General features: G+C 47.4%; 1 protein-coding gene across 1 annotated transcript; it reads right to left on the bottom strand.

Moving 5' to 3' along the window:
• Positions 1–153: 153 nt before the first annotated feature.
• LOC100980372 (liver carboxylesterase 1-like) lies at positions 154–25,655 on the bottom strand. The gene is made up of 11 exons (XM_008963876.6): positions 25,522–25,655; positions 22,144–22,297; positions 20,413–20,520; positions 16,896–17,000; positions 14,007–14,045; positions 9,851–9,999; positions 7,894–7,966; positions 7,485–7,632; positions 3,496–3,627; positions 718–790; positions 154–421 (listed from the first exon to the last, which is right to left on the bottom strand). The coding sequence occupies exons 1-11, from the start codon at positions 25,653–25,655 to the stop codon at positions 238–240; spliced, it is 1,299 nt and encodes a 432-aa protein (XP_008962124.3). The 3' UTR covers positions 154–237.
• Between the last annotated feature and the right edge of the window lie 594 nt (positions 25,656–26,249).

Here is a 26,249-nt window from a genome sequence, read left to right as displayed (position 1 = left end):
AGGATGGATTAATCTCTAATACAAGACACAAGCAGTGATTTGGCTTTCAAAAGATCTTTTATTGCCAAAGCTGAGGTCACAAATAAAAAACTTGCTCCTTCATGACCTCTGCCCCCTACCCCCCACCACCAGACAATTCCCCAACCATGGTAAGATGCCTTCTGAACCGGCAATCCCTTTGGCAAAAGACCCCAGTCTTTGCTCCTCCAGGTTCCCGAGGCTGGATGGACCTTCCATTCACAGGGCAATTTGTTCTATCTGGGGTGGCTTCTCCACTGCCTTCTTGGCGAAGAGTTTGGTCCAGAAAGCTACTTCCTTGTCCTTCAGCTTCTGGGCTGCCTGGGTGTTAGCACCAATCTGCAGGTACCCTTCCTTCTGGCTGTACTCTGGCCAGTGGGGCAGCCCTTCCCCATTGGGGTTTCTGGAAACAAAATCAAATAGAATTGCCCCAAAGCTGCTGTGTGTTCCCAACAATCTTCAGAGATGTGTGAGGACACTCAAGTTATCTCCGTCAAGAGGCTTGAATATCCCCGGAGTCAGGGAGTTCACTATCTCTGGGGACGGCCTCTCCATTTGTAGAGAACTCTCATTGTCAGAGTGCTATGGTCACAGGGTCAGAAGTTTGATCACTAGAACCTTAGAAGCTGCCCCTTCCCAATAGGCATGCCCCGCCCCCCACCCTCACCAGCCGTGCTCTGTCTTTGCCACCAGCCTCACCCATTGCGAGCAAAGTTGGCCCAGAATTTCATCACCATCTTGCTAAGTCTGATCTCCTCTTCTGAGGCACCCTCTGTGGGGAAGAAGAAAAAAAGCCTTTGTTACTCAAAGTGTGGTCCGCAGACCTGCATTGTCAACTTCACGTGCAAACCTGCTAGAAACATAGCCTTGGCACATGCTCCACACCCACTGAGCTGAGGTCTGCACATTTAGAAGATCCTGGTGAATTTGTGTGTACTTTACCTTGAGCATGGCTGACCTAGGGCTCAGCAATGGGCATGCATCATTCCATGTGCTTGCCCCACCTCCCAGGGTTGCTCTCTCTTGGGTCTTTTCTCTGTCTCTTGCACACACCCACAATTCACATTCTGAAATATAACAGAACTCAAGCCTCCTAAGGGTGCATAATTGGGACATGCCCAGTGGCGATGGAGCAGCCATGGGGTGAGTCCCATGTGATCTGTAACAGCTGAGAGTTAAGGCTTAGAAGACATCATGAAAGGATTTTTTAAAATATTGTATAATGTAAACTAAAAATAAAATCCTAACACCCCCAACTCACTGAACAGACCCTCTCTGGGCTAAGGGCACCCCAGAAAAACCCTAAACTGAGTTCCTGCCTGGAAACAGACAGGAAGTCAGACACGCCTCATAATACTCCCCCCTTTTTGTGGTTTAGACACCACCGGACCAGTATCAGCAATAAAATAAAGGTGATCATTCTGACAGAACACACTCCTTGTGGCAATAAGACACCAAATTAAAAAAAGATAGAAGGCCATGCCGGGTAAGGGTTCAGGCCTGCATCTCTACCCTTAAAGAATCCACTCTGTTCTCCCTGCTGCAAGGTGCTTCTTTTTCTCTAGCAGCTAAACCAGTACTGGCCTGGAGTTTAGCAAAATGAAAACAATTAAAATGGCTGCAGCTTGGAGACTCGGAAGAACAGAATCCTGCCCACCAGCCTTAACTGCGGCTTTGATTGCATAAGAGACTGATTTCAGTTATTTTCTCCAGATAAGAACATCACCAGCCATGGACTGGACCTGGCCGGTGTACAGAGGCTGCTCACTTACTGGGCTTTGTGTCCTGAGAAGACCTTTGGATTTATAAGCCCTAATTGTAATACATTTAAATATTAGGTCTCCACCACCAGGTGAACATGGGCAATGTTACATGCATGTTTGTTTAATACACATGTGTCAGGACTGTCTTCATGAATATCCATTGCTCTCCCTGTAACGTGTTGAACATGTATGTTTAGCCAATCTGTTCATATAAAGCTTCTACCCAACCCCTCCTCGTTCGATGAGCCTGTTTCTGGGCTTGGCCAGAGGCACCTTCCCAGCTTGAGGGATAGCAACTTTGCTGTCTATAAACCGTATCAAAAATAAAGTCTCCTCTCCCATTCCAAATTCATACATCCTGTGATTTCTAAATTAACAATTATTAATTATATTAAATTTAAAGGTTTATGAGGTTTTGTTAGAGACATAAAGGCAGAAACACAAACCGACACACATTAGACCTGACTCAGGGTTAACACCAATTCTAATCTCACCCTCACTCATATTCTCAGCACTTCTGGGAGAAGGAAATTGATTGGTGGTTTCTCAACCTAGAGCAGGGCCCTGCATGTGTCCCTCCGCCTATCTTGTTGATGACACAGCCCAGGATTCTGAGTGTCGGTGGCAGAGGGCACATGATATACATCCTCCCTCATGTGTGTTAGAGCAGGAGGAAACTGGGGGACAAGCCAATGACATTCAATCCTGTCACAGTGAATCCTGCTGACTATAAACCATATCAAAAATAAAGTCTCTTCTCCTATTCCAAATTCATAATCCTGTGATTTCTAAACTAAGAATTATTAAATGTAAAGGTTTATGAGTTTTTGTTAGAGACAGACAGAAAGACAAACCAACACACATTAGACCTGACTCAGGGTTAACACCAACTCTAATCTCACCCTCACTCACATTCTCAGCGCTCCTGGGAGAGGGAAATTGATTGGTGGCTTCTCAACCTAGAGCACCCCTGCATGTGTCCCACCACCTGTCTTGTTGATGACATAGCCCAGGATTCTGAGTGTCTGTGGCAGAGGGTACATGGATGCACATCCTCCCTAAGGTGTATCAGAGCAGGAGGAAGCTGGGGGACAACCCAATGACATTCAACCCTGTCATAGTGAATCCTGCAGGAGACCCCCCAACCACCTGTCTTGTTGATGTCACAGAACAGGATTCTGAATACCTGTGCAGAGGGCACACGAATACACATCCTCGCTCAGGTATGTTAGAGCGGGAGGAGGCGGGGGGACAGCCCGATGACATGCAACTCTGTCATACTGAATCCTGCAGGAGACACCCCCCCCCACCTGTCTTGTTGATGTCACAGGCCAGGATTCTGAGTTTCTGTGCAAAGGGTACATGGATACACATCCCCTGTCAAGTGTATTAGAGCAGGAGGAAGCTGGGAGACAACCCAATGACATTCAACCCTGTATAGTGAATCCTGCAGGAGACCCCCCCCCACACACCCGTCTTGTTGATGTCACAGAGCAGGATTCTGAGTGGCTGTGCAGAGGGCACATGAATACACATTGCACCTCACATGTGTTAGAGTGGGAGGAAGCTGGGGGACAACCCAATGACATTCAACCCTGTTATAGAGAATCAGTAAACTAAGACCAGGAGAGAAGAAACTTGCTGAAAGCCACCACACCAAGACTGAAACCCAGATCTCCTAACTCCAAGCTCATGGAGAGCAAGGAGCCATTACCTTTTAAAAATGGGGCCCCGAGGACGGAGAAGAGCTCATCCCCGTGGTCTCCTATCACCATCTTGGGTTTCATGTCTGATGAGAAGCTTGGACGGTACTGAAACTCATACATGTAGGTGGGTGCTCCAGCATCTGAAAAGACAAGGATTCATGCACAGTTCATGTTGCCAGACACACACCTGGAGGCTACCAAGGTCTTCAGCTCTGCAGGAAACCGCTGACTGTCAGCACAGTAGAGACAGTGCTGTCTGTCTCTGAAACAGAGTCACAGGAAAGCTCAGCGACATGCTCCGGGCTGCATAGGTGGTTGAGGTGGAACTGGAATTAGAGCCAGATATTTGTTCAATGAACAAATGTTTAATGAATGAATGTGGAAACCCTGGGTCAATTCATTTAAAATAACTGCCGGTGCAGGGACACTGACTCTGCCTCGTAAACCCCTTTGCCCGCTGGGACATTCTCACACAAGACAATCTCTCTACATCTGGTTACACCGGATGTAATTCATTGATAACAGACTTCATTCACTTGGACCCCATCTCCACCCTGACAGGTGTCTTCTGTTCTGCCTCGTTTTGAGCATTTCCAGTGTTTTTCTCACCCATCCTGAGAAGACTGAAGCAAATCCAAGTTGCTTGTCTGAACATCAGGCTATTTAAATACAAACATATGCAGAGAGGGAACAATCTGCCTCTTGTGTCTCAGTAATCTGTGGCACTCACTGCTTTATATCTCACTGTCTCCATGTGTCTTGCTGCCTGCCTGGCCTGGGAGTGTTAGGGTGTTAAGGCAGTAAAGTCATGGCAGAGAAAAGAAGGGGCTGAGCAAGGGTGACCTTGCCTCTCCCCTGCCCTCTCTCCTTCTGCTCTGCCCTTCTCTCCCACCAACAAAGCTCTCCTGTCCCAGCCCCAAGAAGATGCCAGTTTCCCAATGATTGGCTCATTGGAAGCACAAATCACTGCCCCTTCTGGGCTACCTCATGGGCCACCTGGTCCTGTGCCTCAGCACTTTGAATTTTCCACCTCCTATATAGTTTAAAAATCATTTTGAAATTCCATTATAAAAATCAAATTTAAAACATCACTCGTAACTCTACCACAGAGAACGCTTGTTTTTTATTTTAACATATCTCTCTTTTATGTATATAAACTTGGGATGATATTATATATGTTATTTTGTAATATAGTATCATCACTTTTTGAAAACAATTTTGTTGTAGAGACAGGATCTCACTATGTTGCCCAGGCTGATCTTGAAATCCTAGGCTCTCACAATCCTCCCACTTCAGTCTCCCATAGTGCTGAGAGTATAGGTATGAGCCACCACCTCCAGCCATCATTTCTTAACATCCTTAAATATTCAGCCACAAAAGGATTTAACAACAGGAATTCACGCATCCCTAACCTCACGCCCCACCCGCACATGTCATTTCAATTTGAGAATGAAGAATAATCTATTCACTCATCTTTGTCAGCCTCCTGCACTGCACCCTTGGCTCAGCAGGAAGCGCGCTTGGGAAGATGCCATCATTCTGTGGCTCTGTAATCCACCTGTTAAATGGCTGCTTCAAGGTCAAGCAAAACTTGCTAAAAGGAGGGTTTGACCTTGCCTTTGCCATTCAAACATTTTCCAAAGGAACTCAGAGCCAACTATAGAGGAAAGAGCTTTTGTGAATGATAGAAATTATTATAGGCAGCATGCTGCCCAAAACGTACTTTGTCAAACCTTTTTGGCTAAAGCGATTGATATTCATAGAATTCCTACAGTCATAACACAAGTCTTCAGAGGGAAGTAGGGCACAGTTTTGGGCAATGACAAATAGGGACAAGAAGAGAAGCAGAGACAATGAAAGACATGTCATGAAAGACATGCAAGAGAATACAGGGTGATATGCTTCTTTTTGGTGGGGCAAATTGGCAGCATTAACTTTTAACCTTGGTATCCCAAATGAGAAAGTAAATTAAGAAATCCACGTTCTGATGCACTGGAATGCAAATTTGCATTATTTGCCAAGAGTTCAAAAATATTTCTTTGGTCTAGCCTAGTTATTCACTTCTAAAAAGAATCCCAAGAAAATTATTAGACATGTGGTTAGAGACTTATAAACATTAGGTTGAGCTCAATGTTATTGTAGCATCAGAATGTGAGCAGCCAGGCTAAACATCTAATAGGATATGAATATTAAAGTCTATTTAACACAGCCATTTCATGGAATAAGGAATGCTTTGATGAGTTTGTATGAACATTGAGAAAATCCTCACAACATAGTGTTCTATGAACAAAAGCGAAATATAAAATTGATTTTTAAAGTATATAGGACATGAAAAATCTTTAGAAGAAAGTACAAAAAAATTTATACCACTTGCCTCCAGGTGGGGGAATTAGGAGTGATATGTAGTTTCTTCTTTATGTGTTTCCATATTTTTGAAACTTTCTTCATATTAACTTTAACATATTAACTTTATGTCCAGAAATGTTGTTTTTATCAAAAAGAGTGAGACACAACAATAAGTGAAAGTTGATAAGATCTGTGTAGTCCTGGCAAAAAACAACAACAACAACAACAAAAAACCCTGAACTCAAAGTTATGGGAAATCAGATGAAAAACAGAGGTTCAGTATTGCTCAAACCATTGGAAGATGGAGATGGGAACACTATATATAGATCAGATGCAGAGCATGGGGCAAAGCCAAGTTTAAGACAGAAATGATTCAACTCCAGTGGTCCTGGTTACAGGGTTTTATCAGGACTTTGTGAAGAAGTGAGTGTTATGAGCACCTGCCCCTTCCTGTGCAAAGGTGTGTCTGGGCACCTGCGACATCAGCTTTAACTATAGCTTTAGCTTTAGCTTATGAAGTTCCAAATTTAAAAACCCTTCCAGCATGGTTAGAGAGAGGATATTTCCTGGCTTGCAGACTAGGCGAATGAGAGTTGGAAGAAAAAGAGGAGTCCTGTGAGCCTCCTCTAGTTGGCACCCAGGAGAGGACACTTCTCTAGAGGTGAGCCCACGCATCCCTAACCTCATGCCCCACCCACACAGCCTTGGGTCAGTGGTAGAAGGTCCTGCATAGACCCTGTCCTGGCACTGTGCTTGCATGTTCCTGCACACACCGAGATAGACAAAAGCCAGCCTCAGACATTGCCATTCTTCCAACCACCTCCCCTACACCCACCATAGCTCTTACTTTTGGCCTTCTTGGTCCTGGACAATCCTCTGGATCCTGTGCAGGGCTCCCACTGTTCTTCCAGCTCCAATGCTTAACAAGCTTGTTTGAAGCCAACTTGGACCTTAAAAACCTTCCAAGACTCATCTTTCAATATTTGTCCTACAGCAGCCCTAGGTCCCATGATAACTCCAGGCATGGAGCTCTTGCAGCAGATGCTGTCAGTGTCTCACCCATATCCCCTCTTCCTGGGCATGCCAGCCTGACTTCCACCTCCAGCATCTGCAGCTCCTGGCCTGAGGCCTTTGTCTGGTAACAAGAGACTACTCTGCCCTTGTGTGCAGCAGGTCAAAGTCACAGGGAATAAACAACTCCTTGCAAGAGCCTTCAAACAATGACAAGTGGAAGCTGGTGGATAAATAACCCGGCTCTCTTGGTGCTCAGATGGGATGCCCCTGAGTGCTGTATTCTCAGTGTTTCCTTGAGTTTCCCAGCTCCAGTTGTCCACAGAGGATACTCCTTTGTCAAGGCATCATGGATTGGATTCCATCTCTTTCCTCTCTTACTTCCCCACCTCCCTACTGCTGATATCTGGGATCATCACCTTAAAAAAACCGCTTGCCTCTGGTTTTTTTTTTTTTTTTTCACAGTCTGCTACTGGCATAAACCAAAATAAGACAGCACCTCATCCCATGCCATATGGAATCAGCCTTTGAGGCCTGACCCTCGGCTGTTTCCACATCTGTCTATGCTGGGAGGTAGGTGAGTCAGATACAGAAGCTGGTGGGGTCCATATCCCTCACCTTTTCGAACTCTAGGACTCACCTCTGTGGTTCCGGGCCACAGTCACAGATGGGACACCGAACAGCACGTCCCCCATTAAGTCCAGGAACAGGTCTTTCTTTTTGACAGGGTCGTCTGTTCCTCCTAAGTACTCCTCAATGGCTTCTGGAATCAATTCCTTAGGAATGCGCTAAAATAGATCAATAAAGTGACCACCACCCCCTGGTGAGCGATGTAGCTTCTCCAGCCCACCAGAAGGGCTGCCTTAATGGTGAATCCCACAAGCCCTGTGCAACTCCCCGCTAGGGTGGAAAGTGAAGTGGGAAAGGTGGAAAGATGGGAGAAACCCTGAGGCCCCAGTCTTCATTCTGCCATTTATTTGCTCTATAATTTGGGCAATCCTTGTCCCTCTGTGGGCCCTAGCCAATTCCCATGATTCCTAGACTCTTACAACAAAGGGATAGGACTTCCACAAGAGTGACATGGCTGTCTTCTGGTCCAGCTTCCCTTCTGACATTGGATAGCTTATCAACTGTTAAAAAAAAAAAAGTTCAGCATTTATGAATCATTGGGAATTAACGAGAAGAAACAAACTGATGAACCAACCAAATCTATGCAGACTGAAAGTCCTCCAATATTTTGGGCTTTTAAAGGCATGGGTTTTTACTGAAATGGGCAAAATCAATGAATCAAATGGGCTTATATCCAGAAACTCAAGCATTGCAAAGATTACAAAAAAAAAAAAAAATGTGGAGAAGCTGTGGCAGTGTTTTGCAGTGTGTGTGTGTGTGTGTGTTTTGTGTGTGTGTCAGGCTGGGATCCCTACAGTGGTCAGTGACATGGCGAGGGAAGGTGTCTGCCAGGCCAGTGTGGAATAGAGGGCTCTGGGGAAGAGGATGTAGACCTCCCTAGTACCCCCACCTGTCACAGATGACACTGAAAGCCTTAGAGCCTGCCTTCATGGCTTTGGTCTTTGGTATAACCTCTGAAATCCTTCTGAGGGGCGAACTTCATATCTCTTCACACAAAACAACTCTGCCCAAACCTCTGCACTCAGAGACTCGACCAAACTCTAGCATCGCTTCTAGCAGCTTAAGGCCGTGTCCCTAGAATGACTCCAGTAGCCTTAACATGCCTGCCTGGGAAGGCTCAACTCTGCCAGAACGATTTTCTCTGCTCCAGCCAAAACCTGGAGAGAAGCAGACAGGCCCCTAAACCCAACTAGAGCAGTTACTTTAGAAGCCTGCAATGATAAACACTTTCTCTGCCCTTTGGGATGGAATTTACCACCCAACCCCATTTCCTTGAGGGCCTTAGAGCCTTCTCTTTGCAATGCAAACATTCAGGGAGCTGACTCCTGATCTTCCCAGTCCCTGTGGAAAGAGTAGAGCCTGACTTCAGTGGGTTCTTCCTGCAGTCTAATGCATGGCTTCCTGTCCTGACGATAAGAGAAGTTTGTTTCTGCCCCAGGTGAGCCAGGATGAAGACATCCAGGCGGTCTAGTCACATGGACCAAGTCCCTCTCCACAGCCCACAGTGCCTATCCTTTTGCACACTCAGCCTTTAAAACAGTGCCAGGGGTTAGTTTTGGGGATTTGAGTCCAATCCATACTGGACTCTTCTTTCCTCTGTGCAATTGTGTTACTAAATAAATTCTGTCCTACTGCTTTAATCATGTTCAGCTTTGTGTGTCCTCAACTGGAAGGAGAAAGCTTTTCCACTTTTAGAAGTCAATCTTTTTTTCTTCCACTTTTTATTCCCAGCTTTTGTTTTAGGTTTGGGGGTAAATATGCAGATTTGTTACATGGGTAAATTGTGTCTCTGGAGTTTGCTGTATGGATTATTTTGTCACCAGGTATTGAGCATAGCACCCGATTAGGTAACTTGTCCATCCTCACCCTCCTCTGACCGTCATCCCTCAAGTAGACCCTGGTGTCTACTGTTCCCTAGAAGTCAATGGGAAATCAAAAGAAGCCACTTTTTTTGGATCTTTTCAATGAGGTGATGAAGAGCATGAGTGATTTATGGGGGAACTACACATACCCAGCCCAAAGTGGGTAGCCAGGAAGCCCCCGACTGCCTCTCCGGACTCCTCAACTCCTTTCCCCTCCTAGGCCCCCTCAGTTTTCCCATCTGCACAGTTATTTTCTCTACTGGCCCTCCCAACACAGACACTTCAGGATTCTTCAACAGGAAGACAATCAGAGAGTCTGGGGAGAGGGGATCCCAGGGCCCTGATATCCTAGTGACAACTGTGCCCTCCTGGAGAAGGTTTCCATGGAAATGTTAACTCCTGCTGAAGGGAACAGCTGCCCAGGACTCAGAGCGGTGCTTGGAGAGGGAAGCACTCTTGGGACCAGAGATGGGAGGGCTGATGGGGTGGGTGAGTCCCTCCAAGAGGCCTGTGCCTTCTCATCGTTGGAAGAAACAAGCCAAATTCCTTCCTGTTAAATCCGACGATGTAGGGGACAGTGTGGAACTTCCTTTCAGTTTGAAGCTCCTTGGGTGTTTTTGGCAGCACCACTCCATCAATCACCATGGGCGTGTGGGGGTAACTCTGGGGGAGAGAGCAGCACAGCGCCTGTGATTCCCACCCTAGGTCACAACCGTGTCCCCAACTCTGCCTGTCTGAGGGTGAGACCAGCATCCTAGACCGGTGTGACTTTGGGCCATGGCTATGCACACACAGGGTCCTAACTAAGGAGGATAGATGTGTGACTCAGGGGCAGAACTTCAGGCAGAGGCTGACACTGGTCAGGTGACGAGGAGAGGATGAAATCTTCACTCAGATTGAAATACATGTATTATCTATATAAAATTACATGTCTATATATTTAAATTTGAAGTACATGCATTTCCCTCTCTCTGTCCACAGTTGTTTTCGATAGTCCCAGCAGTTGCTTCCGACAAAGCTCCCACGAGTGCTGAATTAGAGAATACAGAGTCATCACTCAAAGGGGAAACACTGGGTTAGGTTCTTGCAAACCTCTGGCCAGAACATTTTCATCAACCTTCTTTTATGTGTGGGTTTCTGTTGAAAGACACTTTCTATAACACATAAGTCTTACAAAGAATTAATTATAAGTAGGATTACTTTTAATAAAACACCAGCTGAAAAGCCCTTCCCATTTTTTGACCCTGGGTAAGATGAATGTAAATTTCCTGTTTTCAACCTCACAACAGTGCTGTCCATCCTGCTTTTTAAAAATTCCTTCATCATCTCATGAATCTTCCAATGCAGTTGCTTTTCCATCTTTCCACAGCTGCATCACACACAGTAGGTGTTACTTTAGCACTTTCCATCACAGCCTCATGTATGAACTGGCCAATTTCCTCCTCCTTTTCCTGGATGTGCAGTTTTGTGGATTTTTCAACACCGAATGCATGGCCAGCAGCACTGCCCAAGCTTATCTCACACAGGCGCCTTCCCGGTAAGGCATAGCACAGCCTGCTTAGCTCAGGAACGCTAGACAGCAGCGCTACTCTTGGGGGCAACTCTGAACAGTGACATCACCACAAAAAGCACAAAAATGCAGAACACATGGCACTAAATTGACCACGAAGAGGACACTTGTTAGCATGAGAGATGAAACAAGAAGAGAGAGGTTGCCTCGCCGGATCTCAGATGGAACATGCCCATCATGCAAATCCAGCTTCCCCTACTCTGTACCTGCCTGTGTGTGACCATGAAAGTGCCACCAGTATCGATTTGGGGGTTATAAGGACATTTTAGCAAGCAGGTGAATTTATAAACGCAGAATCCATGATTAATGAGGAGAGATTGTGCTATATATCTGTATTTAAACGAGAGCTGTTATTGATCCATGGGTGGCTTTGAGGAGGTACTGAACCCTCATCACTCAAGGAGCCTAGACTAGGACGTGATTCCCTGTTAGAGAGAAAATCATGAATAAAAGAATCAGTGATGAACTCACAGTATATTGATCCATGTCCTAATTTTAGGTTTTACCTTTGATGAATAATTTTTATATGGTCACAGATCAGAGAGAGCCTGATTCACATGTTGCCGTCAGGGCCGCTGGTTCTGGGTACAGTTAAAACAGATCATGGACTTTGAAACCAGATTAACTGGATCTGAAGCCTGGCTCTGCTACTTACTGGCTGGGAGTTTAATCTGTTTGGGCCTCAGTTTTCTCATCTAAGAGGTGAGTTATTGTGAGGATTAAATGGCTGAACACATGCAAAATACTTAGCGCAGCACCTGGTGTCTGGAAGGGCTGAATAACTGTTAGGTATTACTTGTTAGCAGGGTTGCTGTGGGTCCCTCTCATAGACCCCAGTCCTCTGTGCCATCTTCCCAGCTCCATGCCCTATGGGCTGTATTTCCCTCCCAGATATCAGATGCAACTGGACAATTCCTAGCTTTTTTGAGACCCTATGGCTTCCGGGACCTTTGTTCTGCTCTACAAAAGCCAATGAATGACGAGCTAGTTCGGGCTGCCTGGGGGAAATGTTCTGTGAAGTGGACCAGACCCAGCTGGACAAGGTGCAGATCCTAATCCAATATGGCTGACAATACAGAACAGGATTGGTGTGCAAGTCCGGCCTCCTTGAGAGGCTGTGCAGTTCAGCCAGGGCTGCTGTGGGAGGCCAGCAAGAGGAGCAGCTTCTCTGCAAGGAAGATGCAGGGCAGGCTACGTGGAGGAGGTGCTGCCCGCCTGCAGTGGGCTCTGGGCAGTGACTGGTATTGACAAGTGAGGAAAGGAGTGAGAATTTCTGAAGAGCGGGAACCACGTGAGCAAAGGGACACAGATATCAATATGCAGGGTAAATTCCAGAAACACCCAGGAGTTCTGGGCTTGGAGAATTATTGGGGGGCAGGTTCTAGAGGGAGGGACAGGTGCAGAGCCTACCTTCTGTACAGTCTGGCACATAATGCGCACGCAGGTGTATTTTGAAGGACTAACTCCATGGAGGGAAGGGGATTTGTCTCATAAGGAAGGTCAGGCCTTTAAGGAGTGGGGGTGACGTGCTCTAACTCTGTTAAGGAAGGCCAGTCTAGCTGCACCATGAGACATGGAATTGGGGAGAGGATGTGAAGTAGAAAAGTATAAAAGTTGAGGAGAGAGACAGGATTGCCCCAGTTGGATGGCAGCCAAGTGGGAAGACTGCCATCAGCAACAATGACAAGTGATTGTTGTCCACTTAGAGTTTTCAAGTGGCTGCCCTGTGTGGGTATGACCTTGCTTCTGCCCCAAAACTCAGGACATCCTCCACTCCTCTCCCTTTCCTACCCCTTGCATCCTGTCCATCAGCGAATCCTCTCAGCTATTCCTTCAAAGATATCCAGACTCCAACCATTCCTCCCATCCCCACTACTACAGCCTTAAGCAGCCAGGAGCCATTGCCTGGATTATGGCAATGCAGTGGCCCCCCAGCTGGTCAACTGCATCCACTCTGCCCGTTTCCTACAGTCTATTTGATCACCAGGGGCAGAGAACTTTGTGAAATCTAAGATCATGTGACTCCTCTGTTCAAAACCTCCAAAGGCTTCCCATCTTGCTCAGAATCCAAATGCTTTAAATGATCCCTCTCCCACTTCCCATTACCTCTTTAGCCTCAAGCCAGTCTGTCCCCACACTCCATCCTCTCCAGCTCGACCTGCCACATCCGTCAGGGTCTTTGCAGTGGCTGTTCCCTCTGCCTGGAATAGGTTTCCCCAGGTTTCCTGACAGCTGGCTTCCTGCCTCCTCCGGAGCTTGGCTCAAATGCCACCTTCTTATTGAGCCATTCCCTGATCCTGCTACTTAAATTGAAACCACCTGCAAACTCTACCCCTAATGCTGCACACCATCCAACAGAATACATACTAGATTTGCTTTTTTATTGCACTCTCCCTGCACTGTAATGGAAGGTCCCAAGAGGGCAGGGAGTCTTTCTTGTTTTACTCCTATATCACCAGCTCCTAAACAAGTCCTGGCACATAGGAAGTGCTTATTAAGTCTTTGCTGAATGAATCTCATGTACTCTGCCCATGACCGTTTAGGAGAGTGCTGTGACCTCCAGGAAGGCAGCAGAGAGGACAGGATTGTGAGATGCTGCAGAGGTGATGTCACCAGAAACTGTCAACCTATTGGGAGGTGGGGGTGGGGGTGAGGAGATCAGGAGGATATTGTTGGAGACTCCTGTGTGCTGGGAGGAGTTGAGTGTCCTTGGACTGAGATTCAGGCCTCCCCCTCTCCGTGGCTAATCACCCCTGTTATCTCTGCCTCCTGATAGTGGAACGTTCTGGTTCAACCTCCTCCCATAGTGCCATTTTGGGGAGTAGAAAATGTAAAAAAGCAGGGGAATGGGCAGAGCCCAGGGCACACAGAGGTGATGCCTGGGAGCACTGGACTGGGAGTCAGGAAAATGGGTTCCAGGCCAGCCACTAGTCTTCCTGGCTGTGTTACCCAGGTGAGTCACTGCCCCTCTCTGGGCCTCAGCATCAAGCACACAGGAGTTCCTATAATTACCCGAGAGAGGATTCTTTCACTCATAGTTAATTGGAGCTTAAAGGTGCTAAGACTCAAAACCCGCAATCGAGAAACAAAATGTCCTTACCTCTCTGGGGTCTCCATGTAAGTCCAGAGTTAAGAAATTCTGTGAAGACAAAGGCAGAGGATGTGGGTAAGAGGCTTCCCAGGAGAACACTGAGCTGGGTGAGTGGGGCAACAGAGGTGTCAGGTTCTCCCTCCTGGTGCCGAGCTGGCTGGGCCCAGAGGAAGTGGGCAGGACTCTGGCTCTGCTGGGCCTGAGCACAGGGTGAAGGCGTAGAACGAAAGAGTGGGCACTGGCACGGAAAGGATGGGCCAGGAACTCTGAGCCAGCATTGCTAGAGCTCTGGATAGGACACCTGCTTTTGGAGCCTGCCCTGTCCCCCATCCCTCTCCCCTTCCTGTTCCCCAGGGAAGAATACCCCCATTCTTTTTCAGGGATCTCTTTCTTTCCCTATCACTCCATGAATTCAGGCATCTATATGTGACCTGGGGTGCTCCATTTCCCTGATTGCGGGTATTAGTTCAGGGATAGGTATACATCCATGTCAATCCAATAGAGTTTACCCCAGAACTTTTGTAGGAATTGTTTGGAAAGAGGGTTTCTAAGAAGATAGGATATAACTCTAGAGTGCTGTTGTCTTTAACCTTCCCAGAAGATGTATCTGCCTAAGAGTGAAGTCAACACAGAGTTGTGCAAAGCTGAAGGATAGAGAATGGTAGATTCTCAATAACATTCAATAGGCATCTGGATCCAGCCATGCCTGAAACTGTCAACTCCTGAGTTTTTCAGTTAACACAAGGATGTTATTCCATCACATTCCTTTTTCCATTCAAGGCACCTTGGGGGAGTTATCTCATCTCCCATTACACAGCTCTGACTCATAGAATTCACTGAAACTCACCCTACCCCATGCTTCTCTTTGGTGTGTGTTCATGAAGATTGCAGTGATTGTATCGCTGCACTGTAGCTCATGTGTCTGGCCTGTTCTCAGGAAGTAACCAGTGCAGGTCTCTCCATTAAGGGTTGTAGTCCCACTAGCCAGGAGTGTGTGTGTGTGTGTGTGTTTGTGTGTGTTTGTCTGTGTGTGTGTTTGTGTGTGTCTCTGTCTGTGTCTGTGTGTTTCTCTGTGTGTGTGTCTGTGTGTGTGTTTGTGTGTGTCTCTGTGTGTCTGTGTGTGTGTTTCTCTGTGTGTGTGTGTGTCTATGTGTGTGTGTTTGTCTGTGTGTCTGCATGTGTGTGTACTGGAGGCAGTGGGTAATCATGGAGGCGCTCCCACAAGATCTCAGAAAATCTCAGAAGGATGTCCCAGGATCTTAGGGCTGGATTTTCCCAAAGTTACCAAGTTTTTCCTTTTAATCTGGGTCCTCTGATGCCACATGCAGAATTGCTGGAATGTTTGCCTCCTTCCAGGCATTAGAAAACAGTTGTGTTTTAATTCCTTGAACACTTAGGTCATTTAGAGCTTGAACCAAGACCTAAGCTCCAAGACCACATTGGACTCAACCCATGTAAACACAAGCAGAGTCCAGTGGTAGCAGCCGGACCTGGGACCCAGGAGTAGCCTCAGGTCCAAGGAGGGATTCCAGAGATCAGGCTACTCACAAACTTGGAATTCGTACTCTTCTCCCTCAAAGGGAATAGTTCCCAATGGCCCTGGGTGCTGTGTCATCTGGGTGTTTGTCCTGCTGGGCTTCCCTGTGATGAGAGCCTGCCACAGCTGTCCGTCAATCATAAAGGTCCCCAAGTCCTAATATGTGAGGACAGCAGGAATGGCAGAGGATATTCTAGACCCACAGGTGTGGGTTCTGGGTCCTACAGTGTTGCCTCTGACTAACTGGAACTGTGACATGAGCAAATTACAAAATTTCTCTGTCTCTGTTACCTCTATTAAAATGGGCACAATGATCTCAATGCTGAATTTCTCAAGAAAGATAAGGTGGAGTCAGGGTTAAGGGCATGAACTCCCGAATTCCGCTGTCTGGTCTCAAATTCGTCTCGTCCACCTTCTCTGTGAAGCACCCCTGATGACTACAATGAATGCTTCCCCTCTGTGCTGCCACCATACTCAACCTGCAAAGTATAAGTGAGCAGGGACTATGTCCACTTCATGTCTGTTTCACTACCTCTAACACCCACCCCTACATACTTAGCATGGATGGATGGGTGGATAAATGGAGGGATGGATGGCTTCGCCAATAGCTGGAGTACAGTTGAATTGGATGGATACATGAATAGTGGGTGAAAACTAACAGATAGGTGATAACTGGATTGTTGGTTTTGGAGGAATGGGGTGATAGAGTTAAGATATATGGTGGCTGGATGATGCATGAACAGTGGATAGATTGAAAATAGATAAATAAAAAGTTATGAACAGGTTGATATTAGATTGATAAAAATATATCAGTGAATGGGATGAATTAGTGAACACATAGATGGATAAGAAGATCATAGTAGATGGATTAATGGTTGAGTGGACGAACAACTATCCTAGAATGACAACTAAGTCAGAGTCTCAGAAAATCTAGAAAACTGGACCACTACCAGGTCTAATACAGACAGTTTCTAAGTCAACCAAGATAACTTGTGACATCTTTCTGAAAATCTTTGAGCTTAATATCACCATCCCCCAAATTCAGGATGATGGTGTCCCCTGGGAATATGTAATGTTTAGTTTCTCAAAAATACATCTGAAAACAAGAATGGCAAAATATTAAATTTTGGTCAAATATTAAATTTTGTCAATTTTTTTATCATGTTATTTTTGGACTTTGTTTTTACATTTGTGTCATTTTTCAATAAAAAAAGGACAAATTAGATTCCCCATTCAGATACTGAGACTCCTGAGACTTGAGAAATTGTCCCAGGTAACTGTCCCAGGGCAAGAGGACAGCTGAAATGAAGAAGTCTGGGACCAAGTTTACAGGGTTTGGTCTACGGGAACAGGCAACCTACCATTTTCAATGTCGTCTCCAAGAGCTCCTCTTCCATCTTCTGCCGCAGGCAGTGAGCCATGACAGCTGAGTTGGTGGTTTCACACCCAACAGTGTTAGCAATTTGCTGCAAAGATCACAAGCAACAACAGAGTTCAAGAGCAAAGTCCCTTCCCTCCATCAATATGGAAAAATATGTTCTATCCTAACTAAGCCTGACTTGTACAAGTGGCAGGGGGCAGCAGAAGAAACTCTAGACCCACATGTGTGGGTTCTGGATTCCACAGAGCATTGCCTCTGTTACTAATCACAATTGTGGTATAAGCCAATTACCCAGTCTCTTATCTCTGCTGCCTTATATCTATTAAAATGGACATAATCATCTCAAGCTGAATGTGTCAAGAAAGGTGAGGTGGAGCTGGGGTTGAGATGATGGAATCTTGAATTTACTTGTCTGCTTCCAAATCCTGGCTGCTCCACTTACCAGCCATTAGGCCACAGGCAGTCCACCTGATTTCTTTGGACCTTGGTTTCTCCACTCATGGATGGTAATAATGACTGCACCTACCTCATGAGTTAATACATGTGGGAGAGTGCCATGTCTTCCACACAATAAAAATGTGCAGAATTGCAGGAGGCCTAGATAAGATGATTCACACAGGACCACTTCAGAAAGTAGCAAATGTGAGTTCTAAAGAAAAACAGGGTCTCGTCCCTTGCAAGACATAAATGGGGTTTCTCAGCTGAGTGAGGCGTCTGTGGCACAGCCAGGAGTTTCCACCTGCACATTTGTGTACTAGAGTCCCAAGCAGTAATCAAACATGACTCTTTAGGCCACAGGTCAGCTATGTGCCCATCAAAGACCAAATAGTAAATATTTGAGGCTTTGTGGGCCATGTGGTCTCTGCTGCAAATTCAAGACTGCTGTTGACATGAAACACAGCCAGAGACAGAAGGTAAATGAATGGGTGTCACTGTGTTCGAGGAAAACTTCCTTTATGGACAATGAAATTTGAATTTCATATGATTAAAAAAAGTCATCCTTAGCTCAAGGGCCATGCAGGCATAGATCCAGATTTGGACATGGGCAATGGTCTCTGCCCCTTTGTCCTGAGTCAAGCCAGAAAGTAACAACAATTAATACACCAAGAACCTCTTTTCATCTTTAAAAAAATGTAAAAAATATAAAAATTTAAAAAACCCTCCCGAGGGAGAGGCTCCCTTCTGCCTGACCTAGGCATTGGGGTCAGTCTGCCCAGCATACTGTGGTTTCCTACTTTTCTAAGAGTTCAGGGACATCGAAGCAAAGACGGGACAGTGAGCCTCTCTCTTAAGTGACCTGGAATTGGGGTGGAGAGCTGCTAACGTAAAAACACTCACTTTTCACAACAGAAAAGACAGCCTGACTACTTTCTGGAACCAAAGGAGAGTCCTTAAGCTCAGGGGCAGATAGGATGCTCGTGCAGACTGGAAGCAAAGTGCAGCCAGAAAGAAGGGCACAGAGGGAGAGCAGACAGGCTCCACGGTCGGGGAGTCAGGGCAAGTGCACATGCCCCCAGAGCCCCGTGCAGGATCTCGGACAGAATCAATGCCCAGGGTGTTTCTCGAATAAATAAACAGGGACAGGGAGAAGTAGAGGGTGAGAGAGAGAGAGAAAGACAGACAGACAGAGAGAAAGAGACAGAGAGAGAGAACAAGAGTAACAAAGAGTCCAGGATTCCCATCATTTTGTAATTTCTGCTTCCTGTTTTTGCACAAAGCCCATCCTCCCAGATCTCTATTTCCTTGAAAAATAAATTCTCCTTTTAAAAAGAAGATTTTGGGACAAGGTCTTGCTTTGTTGCCCAGGCTGGAGTGCAGTGGTGCAAACACAGCTCACTGCAGCATAGACCTCCTGGGCTCGGGTGATCCTCCCACTTCAGCCTCCCATGTAGATGGGCCCACAGTCTTGCACCACCATGCCCAGCTTAATTTTTTGCTTTTTGTAGAGACAGGGTCTCACTTTGTTGCCCTGGCTGGTCTCTAACTCCTGGGCTCAAGCAAGCCTTCCGCCCCTAACTCCCAATCGCTTCAGTGATTCTAGGAGAATATCAGCTAGAACCCATGGCAAGAATAACCCCTGAGAATTCAGAAGCACAGAGCCAAGGGGTTGGGGGCATCCAGCGGGAGACGTACCTCAGCCAGGGGCTTGATGTCACCCTTCTCCACCAGAGCAGGAGTGAGGGCCACATCACTCTCAGAAATTACAGGCATGAGCCACCACATCTAGCCAATCCTCCTTCTTGACTTAAGTCTGGTCAATGGGCAACTGTTCCTTATAACCAATGAATTCTAAAAACATTCTCAAAAATTCTAAAAATTCTTGGTATCCCCATTTTCTCTCCTCCAATGTACCAGCCCTTTAAGTTTGAATGCTTTCCCCAAACAAGCTCTCAAAGCTACCAAATTCCTCCACGCCACTGGCTCCAGTGGGCGATCCTCAGCCTAGGTCTGGATTCCTATCGATCACCTCTTCCTTTTGCTTCCAACCACTCTCCAGATGATGACAAAATCCTTGCCAGGGTCCTGTGCAGGGTGGCCCCTCCCAATGTCCCTGCTCTCAGTACTCGCCACGCTCCCCCTGCTCTCCCTGCTCTGGCCACGTCGGCCCTGTCTCTGTCTCTCCCTCGTGATTGGGATGCGTCCTCCTGCCACAGGACACGTGCACGTGCTGCTCCTACTCCCTGGACGTTCCTTGCTCCTGACTCATTGGTCAGTTTTCCAGCAAGCCTTCCCTGGTAACCTCTTCCAGCCCCAGGACTCAATGCTTTCTTTAGACTCTGCTGTGGCAGCAAGTACCTCACCTTCACTGCTCTAGTCATAGGTGACACTTTCTAGTTGTGTGATTCTGTAGCTATTCATCTATTTCCTACATTATAGCAGAAGCCTGGGGAGGGTGTTAGGTGTCTGGCTAGAATGCAGAGCCACATAGGGCCATGTAGTGTCCATGTCCTCTCCACACGGACATCTGGCTTTGAGCCAAAAATGACCTCTGCACACCTCTTCTTTTTGCCTTCGCTTACTCACCTAGTTTTGTTGTGTGAACAAATGAATCAGTGAGTGAATTCTCCAGGAACCACCCCTGGTTATCAGGTGCTCAGTGTGGATCCACTTCAGGCCTACAGCCCACAAGTGGGTCCACAGAACTCAAACCCTGAGAGACATAAGACACTATCACTGCCCAACATGGCACCAGGTCCTGGCACATAAGAGGAGTATGGTCACAGACAGGGCACTGTACTGGCTGTCTAGGCCCTTGAGCTGGAGTCTCAGCTCTGACCTGATCACCTGCTGCCCTTGGAAAATCCCTTCCAAGCCCTGTGTCAGTTTGCCCGGCTGTGCAACTGAGAGGTTGGGTGTCTCCTCCCACTTCGTGCTCAGCTATTGGTAGGGCTTCAGTGGTTCTAGGAGAACATCAGCTAGAACCCACGGCAAGAGCGACCCCTGAGGATTCAGAAGCGCAGAGCCAAAGGGGTGGGGGTGTCGAGGGGGAGACTTACCTCAGCAAGGGGCTTGATGTCACCCTCGTCCACCAGAGCAGGAGTGAGGGCCACACCACTCTCAGAAATGGCCCGGTGGAAGAGATTCTTGGACAATGGAGAGAAAATCTGGAGGCAGAATGGAGGGGAGGAGAGTTCATTATCAGGGGTGGGGTCAGTTACTTGCTCGCTCTTCTGGACTACATCCACCCCAGCTCTGCCCTGGCCCATTCCCCTGAGATCCTGGGCTCAGTGGACACGATGGCCACTAAACTCACTTGGCCTGCTTGCCAGGCTCACCTCCCACCCAAGAGAACCTCCCACCCAAGAGAACCTAAGTGGGATCCGGACAGGGCACAGGGCAGGGACATAACAGGAGGTGTGTGGCAGCCGAGCCTAACCAACAAAGGTATTGGAAAAGCAGCTTAGCATCTCCTAGCCACAACTTCCGATTCAGCATCTCCGTTACTCAGGGCTTATCCAAAAAAATGATCCTGGAGGCACACAAAGATTTCTAAGGATGCCTCTGCTGTTTACAATGGTACACACTGGACATAAACCAAGGGCCCAATATTATGAGATTGGGCAAATAAATGGTTTTGCATTCTTATCGTGGAATACTGTGCAACTGTAAAATATACTATTAAGGGACAACATTTAATATTTAGTAAAGTATTCGTGTTGTATTGTAATATTCAGGAAAGTACTTTCGTATATAAAAAAGACAAAGATTGATAATAGATGATAGATCTATTGATAGGTAGATGGATGGATAGACAGATGGACAGATAACTATAAAGTCATGGAAAAGAAGACTAGAAAAATCCATATCAAACTGAGCACAGTGACTATCCCTGGGTTGTGGGATTATAGATGGCTTTTGTCTTTCTTGGGCTTATCTGTATTTTTCCTTTTTCTCTACTTTAAAAGAATAAAAATGTTTTCCTCTGCGTATTCAACTACAAAACCAACACAGGATTGAAGACTCCAGTAGGGGGCTGACGCTCTGCCCACCTCCAGGCAGGCAGAAGGCTTCCTACATCTCCTGGCACTTCTCATCTGGTTTTTGATCCCAGCTCCCCCAGTGTCTCCTGCACCCAATCCCCCACCCCAGCAGGACTCCTCACACCCCCAGGTTGTGTCTGTGTCCCACAACCCCTGCCCCATCCCTCTTATCCCCGGGTCCATCCCTCCTTCCTCTCACCTGCCTGCCCTAGCTCAGCTGGCCTCTCAGTTGCAGAGGCTGTTGCCTCCTTCTTGGGTATGAACCAGCCATCAGACCACCGCAGAGGAATCCCCAGCATGCTCAGTGTCCTTGTCCCCTCCACATGTAGATCTGGCTTTGAGCCAAACAATACCTCTGCCCACCTCTTGTCTTTGCCTGCCCTTACTCATAATTTATGCCTATCCCTACTTCCCAAGAGAAGGGAAGTGAATCCTCATATTAAAATGAGTGGGGGAGAGAGAGAGAGAGAGAGAGAGAGCTCAACCAAGCTAGAAGAGGGGAATGCCACCATTGCAGGCTGCAACTGGAGATTCATATGGCCCCGGGACTCTAAGCTGAGCCCTGAGCTTCCTGGGGGCCAAGAAGAGCTTGGTCTTTAGCTTTCCTGATGCTGGACAGTGAGTAGGGTCAGTCCTGAATCCAGGCATTGTAAGCAGAGGTGTGCATAGCTGGATTGACAGGTGTCCAAGAGGTCTCATCAGCATCACATCAACAGTGGGGTTGGGCCCGGTGCAAGGAAAACTCACAAGAACAGAGACACTTTCTGCTCCCGATGACTCTCCAAAGATGGTCACAGAGCCTGGGTTTCCTCCGAAGCTGGCAATGTTGTCCTGGACCCAGTGCAGGGCAGCCAGCTGGTCCAGGTGACCCCAGTTCCCCCGGCTGTGTTCATCCCCTGTGCTGTGAGGAAGAGAACAGGTTGAGAGTGGGGAGCAGAGATGTCATGGCAGGACCTTCAGGACAACAGATGCGGCCGGCGGCTCTCAACAAGCGCCAAGGTGGGTGGATCATGAGGTCAGGAGATTGAGACCATCCTGCCTAACACAGTGAAACCCCGTCTCTACTAAAAATACAAAAAATTAGCCGGGCGTGGTGGCGGGTGCCTGTAGTCTCCGCTACTCGGGAGGCTGAGGCAGGAGAATGGCATGAACCTGGGAGGCAGAGCTTGCAGTGAGCCGAGATCGCGCCACTGCACTCCAGCCTGGGCGACAGAGCAAGACTCCATCTCAAAAAAAAAAAAAAAAAAGAATAAGGCTGGGCTTCATCCCATTACTGGGTATATACCCAAAGGATTATAAAATAGGCTGCTATAAAGACACATGCACACATATGTTTATTGTGGCACTATTCACAATATCAAAGACTTGGAACCAACCCAAATATCCATCAACGATAGACTGGATTAAGAAAATGTGGCACCATATACACCATGGAATACTATTAGGAGATATACCTAATGTTAAATGATGAGTTAATGGGTGCAGCACACCAGCATGGCACATGCATACATATGTAACTAACCTGTACATTGTGCACATGTACCCTAAAACTTAAAGTATAATAATAATTAAAAAAAAAAGAAAATGTGGCACATATACACCATGGAATACTATGCACCCATAAAAAGAATGAGTTCATGTCCTTCGTAGGAACATGGATGAAGCTGGAAACCATCATTCTGAGTAAACTATCGCAAGGACAGAAAACCAAACACCGCATGTTCTCACTCATAGGTTGGAATTGAACAATGAGAACACTTGGACACAGGGTGGGGAACATCACACACCAGGGCCTGTCATGGGGTTGGGGGAGGGAGGAGGGATAGCATTAGGAGATATACCTAATGTAAATGACGGGTTATCAGCTCCAGCACACCAACATGGCACAGGTATACATATGTAAAAAACCTGCACGTTGTGCACATGTACCGTAGAATTTAAGTATAATAAAAAAAATAAAAAAATATATAAAAAAGAATAAGGCTGGGCTTCAGCATCTCTGAGACCCTGCCTTGCCTTGCTACAGTTGTGATGTGTGGTTCTACACTCATTCAACTGGCAACTATTTACTGAGCATCTACTATATGCCTGACACTGTCCTATGAGCTACAGCACATCTGAGAGCAAAAAGGGCAAAACCTGTGATGACACTGAGCTCCCACTACAGATCACAAGCAGATAAACAGATACATAAAGAGAATATAATGATGTCAGGTAGTGAAAGTGCATTGAGGAGAGGAAAATAGAGTAAGGGAAAAACAGGGGTGGGACAGGGGGTGCCATTTCAGATTGCAACCAGGGAAGGCCTTTTGGAGGCAGTGGCATTTGAAGTCTTGGAGGTAAAGACCTTCATAAAACAAGCACAATGAGCACATGAGCCTTGCAAATATCCAAAGAAAGGAATTCCAGGCAGAAGAAAAGGCAAGTGCAAAGGCCCTGGGGCCCAGTGAAAGAAAGTGTGAGTCAGGAGGTGCAGCTAGAGAGGGCCCTGGGGCCTGGCAAGAACTTCGGCTATCATGGTAAGGAACATGGGAAGCCCCTGCAGGGTTTTGTGCAGAGGCATCGCATGATTCAATGCATATGTTAAGTGATCACTCTCGGTACTGTGCGACTCAGCCTCAGTATAATAGTGGCAGAGATCTGAAAGTAAGTGTTAAGATCATAATCAAGGTGAGAGACAGAGCTTTGGCTGGGGTAGGAACCAGGGAGAAGGTGCGAAGTAGTGGATTCTGAAGGTGGAGCCAAGAGGGTTGTGAGAAAAGAGAAAGTCCAGGCTGCTCACAAGGCCTTCTCCTGATCCCACGGGAGGATGCGGCAGCAGCAGCTGAGTGGAGGTACGGTGAGAGGAGAAGGGGGTCTCTGTTGGGGAGGGGCAGTGGGAGTCAAGGATTCAGCTTGTCCCTGGGAAGAGTGGGGCGCCCTTTAGACAGCCGGGGCGGGGATAAGGCAGTGAGTGACGCCTGCGGGCTTCAAAGGTGAGGTGGACTGGAAACAGGGGCTCTGGGCTGCTCCTTGGGATCACTGGGAATTAGGGAGGGAGAGAGAGACAAGAGAGGCCAGTGGACAGGGAGGAGGGGGGACCAGGAAAGGGGCTGGGAAGGAAGCATGTCACAGAAGCTGAGCGGCCATTGGCTGCTGCTGGGAGGTCCTGAGAGGTTTGGTGGAGAGCAGGGAGAGGTCATTGATGACCGTGATGAGACCAGCTGAGTGGCGTGTTCAGGAAGAAACCTGACTGGCATGGATGGAGGAGACACATGGAGGAGAGGAAGTGGAGAGAGATCATGAAGCAGCTTTATTGTAATGGGGAGCAGAGTCACAGGCTGTGGCTGAAAGGGATGAAGGTGATACAGCCAAGACTGGCCTGGGATGCCTTACTGACGGGTAGACCAGAACCCATCCTCCATCTTCCAAGGCCGTCTCATCAGTGAGTGGAATCCCTCCCACAGCCCTCGCATCACTCACTCGGGATTGGGGTGCTGGGATGGCCACACTAAGAAAAGGATCATAGTAATTGCACCTTGAAGGAGATCTGACTCCTGTCCCCATGGAGACCTGATGAGGAGGACTCCATCTTTGCTTCCCACACTTGCCAGATTTCAAGCAGAAAATGGGGTGAGTGGGCCCCAACATTCCTCCAGGAAGGGTCAGATGCTCCCACACCCCACCATCTGCAGCGCCCATTCCTTCACCCACAATACGCCCTGAGCTCCCTGTATGACTCTGCCCCTTCCCTCCTTTCCATGAGAAGTCAGATGTGTCAACCTTCAACAGCTGGGCTGCATGCTAGCTGCCATGACAGAGAAATGCAATGTGTGGGAGCAGCACAGATGAAAAGGAGATGAGTCTTTCAGTGGAGCTAACTGGGGGCTGGGTCTTGCAGGATGAAGAGGACTTCTTTAGGTAGAGTAAGCATTCCAGGCAGAGGGAACACCACATACAAAAGCTCAGAGGCAAGTGGACCAGTGTGGCTGGGGAGTGAGAGGGTAGGTAGTATCCAATTATCAAGGTGCTTGTATGCTACAATGAGGAACCTAGCTAAGGTCTCCTGAGGGCTGACATGACCAGAGCTCCTAGCAGCCTCATGTTGGGGGCCAAAGGTGCAGTGAGGAGAGTCCAGTTTCTTACCTGAAGAATCCCCAGATGCCCAGGCGGTGCTGAATGGTCACCACCACCACGTTTTCATGGTCTGCGAGTACCCACCCATCAGAGGTTGATGCCGCGCCCACCATCAGCCCTGCTCTGTGGATCCACACCATCATCTGGCAGGGGGGAAGCAACATACTAGTTACAGGACACAAGGCCAGGGAGCACTCAGAGGGCATCTTGTTTGGTGACCTGCCTGTTGGTCACAACTGAGGGAGGATGTTACCCAAAGTTCACAAGTGCCCAGCAAGGTTGCAAAGGCAGTCTCTCTCCTCCATAATTCTCCCAACTTGGGCCCAAGCCACCACCCCACTGCACATACCCTAGCTGCCCCTTCCTTTCTACCCAGTCTCCAGTGCCTCCTCCTCGCAAGGCTCTTCATGCTGAGAACATCATCATGGGCATAGCAAACGCTAAGGATTCATGTTCTCCAGCTCACTCCCATCACCCTCAAGCCTGGACTGTTCATGCACTCCGCGTACCCATGGGGCAGCCCTTGTATCTCAGCTTCATCTCAGTTAACTCTTTCATGGTGAAGTAAACTTCTCTGTGCATGAATGATTGTCTCGAGAAGCACACATGACTGTGATGGTGTCTCTTCCTCAAATGCCTCCTTTATGCCTCTGCATCCCCAAATCCTATCCACCCTGCAGAGCCCAACCTAAAACCCACCCTCTTCAGGATGCCTTCAGTCAATGGACTAACACTGT

This window comes from Pan paniscus, chromosome 18 (genome assembly GCF_029289425.2).
Source record: "Pan paniscus chromosome 18, NHGRI_mPanPan1-v2.0_pri, whole genome shotgun sequence".
NCBI classification, from domain to species: domain Eukaryota; kingdom Metazoa; phylum Chordata; class Mammalia; order Primates; family Hominidae; genus Pan; species Pan paniscus.
This window is presented reverse-complemented; position numbering and strand designations above follow the sequence as displayed.